Source organism: Chrysochloris asiatica, unplaced genomic scaffold, assembly GCF_000296735.1.
Source record: "Chrysochloris asiatica unplaced genomic scaffold, ChrAsi1.0 scaffold00047, whole genome shotgun sequence".
NCBI classification, from domain to species: Eukaryota; Metazoa; Chordata; class Mammalia; order Afrosoricida; family Chrysochloridae; genus Chrysochloris; species Chrysochloris asiatica.
Window position 1 is genome coordinate 10135022 of NW_006408565.1, and position 8859 is coordinate 10143880.

General features: G+C 51.3%; 1 protein-coding gene across 1 annotated transcript; it reads left to right on the forward strand.

The window, feature by feature from the left end:
- Positions 1-1525: 1525 nt before the first annotated feature.
- Positions 1526-8304, forward strand: LOC102837317 (chromosome unknown open reading frame, human C1orf172). The gene is made up of 4 exons (XM_006862247.1): positions 1526-1588; positions 5982-7052; positions 7580-7654; positions 8222-8304. Exons 2-4 carry the CDS (start codon positions 6014-6016, stop codon positions 8302-8304), a joined length of 1197 nt encoding a protein of 398 aa, XP_006862309.1. The 5' UTR covers positions 1526-1588; positions 5982-6013.
- The last annotated feature ends 555 nt before the right edge of the window (positions 8305-8859 follow it).

An 8859-nucleotide genomic window follows, 5' to 3' on the forward strand; every position in this document is an offset into this window, starting at 1 on the left:
CGACCTTATGCACAGCAGAACGAAACACTGCTCGATCCTGGGCCAACCTCACTACTTTTGCCACACTTGAGTTCATCGATACTGCCACTTGGCCAATCCATCTCATTGGAGGTCTTCCTCTTTTTCTCTGACCTTCCACCTTATCAAACATGATATCCTTCTCCAGCAACTGGTTCCTCCTGACAATATGTCTGAAGTATGAAAGACGAAGTTTGGCCATCTTGGCCACCAAGGAGCACTCTGGCTGCACTTCTTCCAACACAGATCTGTTTATTCTTTTGGCAGCCCATGGTACTTTCAATATTCTCCTCCAACACCATAACTCAAAGGCATCAATTCTTCTACAGTCTTCCTTATTCACTGTCCAGCTTACGCATGCATATGAGGTTATTGAAAATACCATGGCTTCCTTAGCTGCAAAGATAATAGTCCCTCTCTCCAACTGGGACACCACACTAGTAGTTGGAGAGAGGGACTATTATTACCATAGATAAAGAAGTTGGTATATGCCAACTGCCTGAGTAAATAATTTCCCCCACTAAGCCTCAATTTTCTCTTTTATAAAATAGGAATGACAAAACTGGACCCACCTCACATATTAGCAGAAGGATTAAAGGATACCTTTAAAGACTTCAGCATGGATCCTGGAGATACTCCCTAAAAGTCATTTTTTATTGACATTATTAAATTTGGGAGCAGAACCCAGAATAGTCTGAGCCCCCCATGATCGATGATTGTGGCCAGCTTGGGCAAGTTGGTTCTGTCAGGGATGTGCCTATCCAAGCTGCAAGCCCCACCTTTCCTCCATCCCGCTTAAAGCCTGTTCTCCATCCTGCTTAAAGCCTGTTATTGATGGTAAGTGCCGTTGAGTCTAGAGGGGAGGAACTCGCCTTCAACTTCTGCAGATTTTCCAAACAGAAGAAAAGGTGAACTGCCCAGTGAGTACAGGATCCAGGCATCCAGTTTGGCCTTGGGCTGGGCAAAGGAAGAAACCAGAGCCCAGCCTCGCCATTCATTATTTGCTGTGTGCCAGGCCCTGTACTGGGCACCAGGAACACAGTGGAACAAGACCAGATTCTGTCCTAAAGGTCACACGCTGAAGAAGACAGAAGACAAAACAAGTGTAGTGAGTACTGTGACAAAGACATGCAGCGAACGTTCTACAAGAATTTAACAAAACCAGACACTGCCAGGGAAGGCTTCCCAGAAGGCATGCCCTTTGAGGTGGGCCTTTAAAATCAAGCAGCGCTTCCCCGGCGCTCAGAGACTGCTGGGGCCATTTGTGCATTAAACAGACGAGAAGACTGAGGATCAGGGCTAGGCCGCTGCTCCACAAGGCCTCATCTGAACCGAGCCAAGTTAGGCTCCGGAGTCTGCAGGCCCCGCTCTTCAATCCGGGGGCGGGTCCGCCCAGCCCTGGAGGCGGGGCCTCGGTCCAGGTGCGCGACGGCATTTCGCGGAGACAAGAAGTGTGTCCCCAGCGGCGGCCCGTGCAGCGCTCCCGCGAGACGCTCACCTGGGCCCCAGGTGAGCGGTTAGGGGGGCGGGGGGAGGGACCGGGCCAGAGGCGGCTCACCTGGTGGGACAGGTAAGCACCGCGCGGACCCGAGGTAGTGCGTACCAGGGCGGGGCTAGTGTGGGAAGACCCCCGAGGTGGTGCTCTGATTTGGGAGAATCATAAGACCCGTTCCTCTCGGGCCATCCTCCCACTTCCGGGGTGCGCGGGCCGGGCCGGGCAGCGGCCTGAGCGGGCGCTGGGGCAGAGCGGGGTAAGGGGAGCCGAGTTCGTCGGGAGGGCGGCGCTGGCTTGGGGCGGGAGCTAGGCCCGCCTGGGGGTGGGGCGGTGTCCAGATGGGTAAGGGGGCCGTGCTCCCCCTGAGGTACCGTGTTGCGCGGGAGAGAGGCTGGGTCTGCTCGCTGCCAGAGGCCCTTGCTGCTGGAAGGGGTGGTGCTTTGCCGAGGGCAGTGCCGGAGTAGGGGCTCAGCTCGTCCTGCGACACTGCGGGAGTTTGGTTCTCTTGTCGCCAGGACTAGATGCCTGTGGATGGTGAATCGGGCTGAGCCTTTGGGGCAGGAGACCGAGGGTGCGTGTGCCTGGAGCCGTACGAAACGGCGGTTTGGTGAGCAAGTCTGGGGACCCTGCGAAGAGAGGATGGTGGGAAGACAAACCTCTGAGTGTGTGCGTGCTTGCAAGTACTAGGGAGTGGGGGGGAGCATCAGTGAGCAGTCTGGGGAGGGCGCGCCCCGGACCGTCTGACTCCTGGGAAGATCCTTGCGGTGCCTTGGGGCGCCGGTGACTGAGCCTCTCCCAGTGCCAAGCACCGCGCTAAGGCCCTGCACACAGTCTCTCATCTTACCTCAGACGTAGGGACCCTGACCTTACTAAAACAAGTGAGCAGTGTTACTAGGATTTTGGAGGTGGGACAGCAGCATGCATGCAGGGGGAGATGTAACCTGAAAGCAGTGGGCAGGGTTTTGCTTCATGAGGTTTCGAGGCACAGAAGGAAGGGGGAGCTGAGGCTATGCCCAGCCTTTACCCCTCAATGTACCACTACCGATGTATGGTACAGAGCAGTTCAAACCCTGTTCCTTCAACTAAAAGGCTCTGCGCAAGTCCCACCACCTCTTTGAGCTTCAGATTCCTGATCTGTAAGGTGGGGATGCTATACCTACAGGGCATTCGTTAAATAATTAAATAAGGCAAAAGTTCTCTTGGGTTGAAGCCTGGGTCTGACTCAGAAGCTGCTGTTTCCCTAATATTTAGTACAGTATTTAGAGCATAGTAGTGTTGTTAAGTGGCGTCCAGTTTTGTATAGGGTTTCCAAGGAGCAGCTGGTGAGCTTGAACCACCGACTTTGCAGTCCAGCTCATTAACCTGCAGCACCCCATCAGGATTCCCACATACCAGAACTACAACACATAGTGGTGGTGGTTATGTGCCATGGAGCTGGTTCCAACTCATAGTGACCCTGTACAGCATTTCCCAGGCTGTATGTAAATCTTTAGGGGAGCAGAAAGCCTCATCTTTCTCCTGCAGAACCACTGGTAGTTTCAAACTGCTGACTGTGAGATTAGCAGCCCTACTCGTAACCACTACGCTACCAGAGTACCTCCAACACATAAGGAGCTGATGACCTAGCCCAATATCAGTAACCCTTTGATGCTCTGACCCAGGTCTCCCACAGCTCAGTATGATGAAGCAGTGTAGATCTGCCCACCCTCCTCATCCAGACCTGACCCCATAACATTCAGGGCTCCCAAGGTGGGCCCTCCTGGGCACAGGCTTCTCCATGGAGCTGGCAGCTGCCTCCCTCCTCCCACCTCATCCTTTGGTCCTTTGAGAGATGAGAGGAGTAGATAAGACTCTGGACCAGGTTGCTTAGGTATAAATAGATGTATGACTTTGGATAAGTTATTTAATCTTTCTGTGCCTCGGTATGTTGTTGTTGTTAAGTTTCACCAAGTCAGTTCCAACTAAAATTGACCCTGTATAGGGTTTCCAAGGAGCGCTAGTGTGTTTGAACCAGCAACCTGATGGTTTTTAGTCCAGTGCTTACCCTATAGTGTCATACAATAACAATAATTATAAAGGTCTACAATAGAGTTGTTACCACCTCTAAAGCACTTACAACAATGTTGTTGTTGTTGTTGTTAAAGTGCTGTTGAGTCAGTTCCAACTCATAGCCACCCTGTATAGGGTTTCTGAGAAGCAGATGGTGAGTTTGAACCATTGACCTTGCGGTTCAAACCGATTTTACAGTCTAGTGCTTATCCTACAGTGCCATACCAAGACCCCTAGAACAACAGAATAAGGTAGCTGTCGGTGGAATGGAAGCTCTTGAGAGTAGGACATTCTGTCTTGTTTCATCACTGCATCCACAGAATTTAGAAGACTGTTTGGCCCTCAGCAGACCCTCAGTAAATATGTGTTCACTGAGGTCATGGATGCATCTCTACCCATCCCCACATTACTCAAACCACTGCCTTTCTGGGTTGTAAAGGCCTTTTAAGTTACCTATTGCAGTTCAGTTTGCATACCTTTGGAGATGGGCTCTCACCCTCACCCTACCCTCTGTTAGAGGATGATTCCCACTCTGGTTAGCCTGGAGGCTAAGTCCTTTTTCTTTGTACCCAATGGTCCTGTATCTACCCCTGAAGTCACACAGGCTGTGTCAGTCCCCTGAAGCACCTGCTGTACCCAGCCCTGTTCCAGGCATTGAGGCAGAAAGGAATCAGACACACTCCCTGCCCTTTGGGGTAATGGTCCTTTGAGAGACAGGCTTATTCCTCAAACAATAAGTATAAGTCTAACCCAGCTAACAGAGCCCAGCAGTAGGCTGGGGTAGGGGACAAGAGAGACTCCCATCTAACTAGATTCCAAGTAGGGGTTGTGGAGATGCTTGGAGAAGGAGTGCTTAATGGGATTTTGGGAGTAGGTTGAAGAATTGCAAGAATAGTTAAAGAACTTTATCTTCCATCATTTTAATTCACCAGTGGTTAACATCCCTCCCTCTTCTCTTTCTTTCTCTACACATACACCGTATTATTTTTAATCATTTGAGGTTAGGTTGCTGACATCCTGCTGTGTATTTCCTGAGAATAAGAACATTATCTTATATAATCATAGTAGTCAAGTTCAGAAAATGTAACATTGATGTATTGGAGTCTATTTTCAAATGTTGCCAATTATCCAAATTATTCCGTTTTCTTCTTCTGATCCAGGAGCCAGTCCAGGATCACACATTTCATGTAGTTGTATGTCCTTCAACTTGTCTGATGTTTTCTTAAGATTATACTCAGGTAAGGCTTTTGGCAGGAATAAATATCGCCTTCTTAGTGTACTGTATCAGGAAACACGTGATGTCAGTTTGTTCTATGATTGGTGATGCTAGTTAACTTTGGTCACTTGATCAGGGTGGTGTCTGCCGAGTTTCTCTAGATTTATGTCTTGTGTATTTTAAGTTTCCATTGGCTGCAGTAAATAGAAGGGAATGGAGGTAGCCATCATGGGGGCCCGGAAGGTATTTAGGTAGGAGAGCGGTAACCTGTTTTAGCATTGATTTGTCCAAGGCACATAGCCTATTAGTGCCAGAGCTGGAATTAGAACCCAGATATCCTGACTCCCAGTCCCAGGTTCTTCACATATTATCAGCCCCAGGAACCTATTATCATTAAATTAGGAGCAAAAAGATAAGAGGTTGAGATCTCAGTAAGAATAGTTACTGCCTGCCAAACCTTCACGTGTTCAAGTCCTCTCCCAAACAGCCAGCTGTATAATTTTCCATGACTCCCTCCAGTAGATTTATTTACTCCCATAATGTCTCATATATTCTGCATGTTCATGTTACTAGTTTTCCCTATAAAGTCATGTGTGAATCATTAAGAGCTGGAACTTTGTTCATTTAATTTTGGTTCTTCAGACCTAAAACGGGACCAAGTTTAGTGTTTATGAAATGAATGAAGATTAGCTCTGAGCTTCTTTGCAACCAAGTCAAAAAGGGAAAGACAGGTATCTTTTGTGACTCAGCTTTCTTGTCTAATCAAAGGAAACAAAATAGCACTTAATGTTAAATGTTGATAGGAGGCAAGTCTCAGCCAGACAAATACTGACAGGGAGCCTGTTGCATTCCGTGTCTGATTTGAACAGGAAGAGAAAGAGTTGACGATCAGGGTCCGTAACAAAAAATTTCATAGGGAAAGCCACTTGTTGAGCTGTCTCAGAGGTTCTGTACTGGGCTCACTAACAGTACGGAAGAACCAGGGAAGACCATTCCCCAGAAAGTAGCATGTCAGGAGATTTTACTTTGGAAATCTGGGTTAGCCCACAGAGATGTTCACATTAGGGAGGGAGGAGAACAATAGTTTGGCATTTATGGGCATACTTGGGCCCATCCACATCCTAGGCCTCTTAGAAACTTAGGTCAGCCCCGGAGTTTGTCCCTGACCTCTGATCCTGATGTCTTCCAGGTCTCTCCCCACAGGTGCTTAGCTGCAGCAAACCATGCAGTGAGCAATGCCCCGCCCCGGACACCCTCGCCCATTATCTGGGCCGCCCCGCTTGGGACCCTGGGAGCGGCCAACAGAACAATGCCTAGAGGTGTATGATGAGCCACCTCAACCCCCACCAAGCCGCCGCACTCGCAAGCCAGACCCCAAGGACCCTGGCCGTCATGGGCCTGAGAGCCTCACCTTCTTCTCTGACTCTGCTGAGGCGGCCAGCGAGCCCCCTGCCTGCTGCCTGCTCTGGCGATCCTGGGTGTGGGACTGGTGCCGGGCTGCCTTCTGCTTCCGCCGCTGTCGGGATTGCCTTCAGCGCTTTGGAGCCTGTGTACAGGGCTGCAGTCCCTGCTTGTCTGCCAGGGACTCTGCTGAGGAAGCTGCCGAAGCCAGCTGGGCCAAGGAGCATAATGGGGTGCCCCCCAGCCCCAACCATGCACCCCCCAGCCAGCGGGATAGCCAACGGCTCAAGTCAGCCATGGGCAGTAGCTTCAGCTACCCTGACGTCAAGCTCAAAGGTATCCCTGTATATCCCCACCGAAACACCACCTCGTCAGCCCCTGATGCGGACTCCTGCTGTAAGGAACTACTGGTTGAGCCCCCACCCACCAGGCACAGCCTGCCTAGCACCCTGGCTGGCAGTTCCCGGGGCTCAGAGGAGTACTACTCCTTCCATGAGTCCGACCTGGACCTGCCGGAGATGGGTAGTGGCTCTATGTCGAGCCGGGAGATCGACGTGCTCATTTTCAAGAAGCTGACAGAGCTGTTCAGCGTACACCAGATTGATGAGCTGGCCAAGTGCACATCAGACACTGTGTTCCTGGAGAAAACCAGTAAGATCTCAGATCTCATTAGCAGCATCACACAGGACTACCATCTGGATGAGCAGGATGCTGAGGGCCGCTTGGTCCGTGGCATCATCCGCATCAGTACCCGAAAGAGCCGTGCCCGCCCACAGCCGATAGAGGGACGCTCAACCCGGGCCACTGCCTCCACTGCTGCTGCCCCTGACAGCGGCCATGAGACCATGGTGGGCTCAGGCATCAGCCAGGATGGTACGTGGGGCCCTATGGAACTGGGGCAGAATGGAGGAGACTCTGACCAAGGGAGGGTTATACTGGGGTCTTTGGCCACTGTGGGCCCAGTCCCCAGTCTATTCCTACTTTCTTCCTCTTCCTTAACCTTTTCTCTCTCAACTCTGCATCCCTCCTCTCCCAAACCCAATCTCACTCTGGTTCTTCCCAGTTATTTTGGGAAAAGCTGAGAAGAGCATCCATAGCCTGGGAGCTCTGCTGTCCCTAGAAAGGACAAGGCCCTTTCCCCACCAACAAACCCTCTTCCACGTTCCTTCTCCACCTGTCAGAGTAGTTTCCAGGCCTAGCCTGGTTAAGGCCCAGGAAGCTATATAAATTTGGCCTAACCCAAACCACCACATCCACACGTACCTACTACTGAGTATTGTCTCTGTCCAGCTCTGCCCGGGGTGAGTGGTCCCTTCATCATTGGGTTGGGGGCAGAGTGGAGGTAGGGTTGAAAAGAGGTGATAATGACCACTGTTTCTCCCCATCTGTTCCCTCCCTAGAACTGACAGTGCAGATCTCCCAGGAGACCACCGCAGATGCCATCGCCAGGAAGCTGAGGCCCTATGGAGCCCCAGGTCTGGTCCTGACCTGATGAGGAGTGCAGAGAGGAGGGGGAACTGCCCTAAGGGCCCCCCCCACATGCCCTTCTCCCACCTTCCTCCTGGGGTGGGTGAGGAATGGAACAGAAAAGGACAAGGGGGCTGAGCAGCCACAGGTTCCTACCTGATCCTGCAATCTGGCTTTAAGCAGTTCAGTTGGGGGGGGATTCATGGGGCTGGTTCAGAGCCAGAGGTGGTCAAGTGCTCAGCACCAGCAAACTGAATAAGATTTGATCTCACCCTTTAAGCCCAGATTGCTGGGGGTGGAAAGCACAGGATTTGGTGCTAAAAAGGCATCTTGTGTGGTTTGTACTGCTGTCTTGGCCTTCACAACCACCCCCTCCCTGGGTGTAGGGTTGATACCCTTTCAAAGAGGGGAAGACTGGGGCTCAGAAAGATCAAAAAGCTGACTAGATCACACAGCCAAGAATCAGTATGACCCGTGTTTAAATCTTGCTCTCCTCAGCAGGCTTCTCTCCAACTATGGATCTGGATGAGCTTCTTCCCAATCTGAGCCTATTTCCTCCTCTCCTTTCCCCCTAGGGTACCCAGCCAGCCACGATTCATCCTTCCAGGGCACGGACACAGACTCATCAGGGGCACCCCTGCTCCAGGTGTACTGCTAACCCCTGCCAGGCCCAGCAGCCACAGCCCCTTCTGGGAGCAGCACAACTAGAGAACGAAAAGGGAGACCAGGACCCACTTTGGGTGCGTCCAGGCCATGAGCCCAGAAGCAGTGCCCACTTTCTGCCTTGGCTGACTGGTTCTAGGATCACATGCATTTCACTGGGCCTTGGTGTCCACATCCCTGATGCATCTCCACTTGGCCTGTTCCTTCCTGCCCACGTCCTTCAGGTGGCCTGGAGCATGGGAAGCAATGACTTGAAGAGTACCTTTCCGGATCAGACCCTAACTTGACCCCAGTGCCACCCTAACCAATCATGCAAACATCTCCCTCCCTTGGGGGTGGGGTACCCCCAGCAGCTTACATAGATTGGGCTGGGTGGTTAGCAGGGCCTCTATATGGAATTCTGTTGGCAGTGCCTACTCATGTTATCAGAGATGGCCTACTTGAACAGTTTGGTTCTTGACTGATATTCCACATGCTAACTAGACCACAGTTTCAAGTACAAAAGTAACAGATGTACACCTGTCATCTCGGCTGTGACACTGTCCTTTCT

Bases quoted from the DNA above. Each gene is read 5' to 3' on its own strand.
- LOC102837317 (XM_006862247.1), top strand. From the start codon at position 6,014: ATGCCCCGCCCCGGACACCCTCGCCCATTATCTGGGCCGCCCCGCTTG. The intron at 7,053-7,579 runs GTACGTGGGGCC...TTCCCTCCCTAG, and splicing joins CTCAGGCATCAGCCAGGATG to AACTGACAGTGCAGATCTCC. The intron at 7,655-8,221 runs GTCTGGTCCTGA...CTTTCCCCCTAG, and splicing joins GAGGCCCTATGGAGCCCCAG to GGTACCCAGCCAGCCACGAT.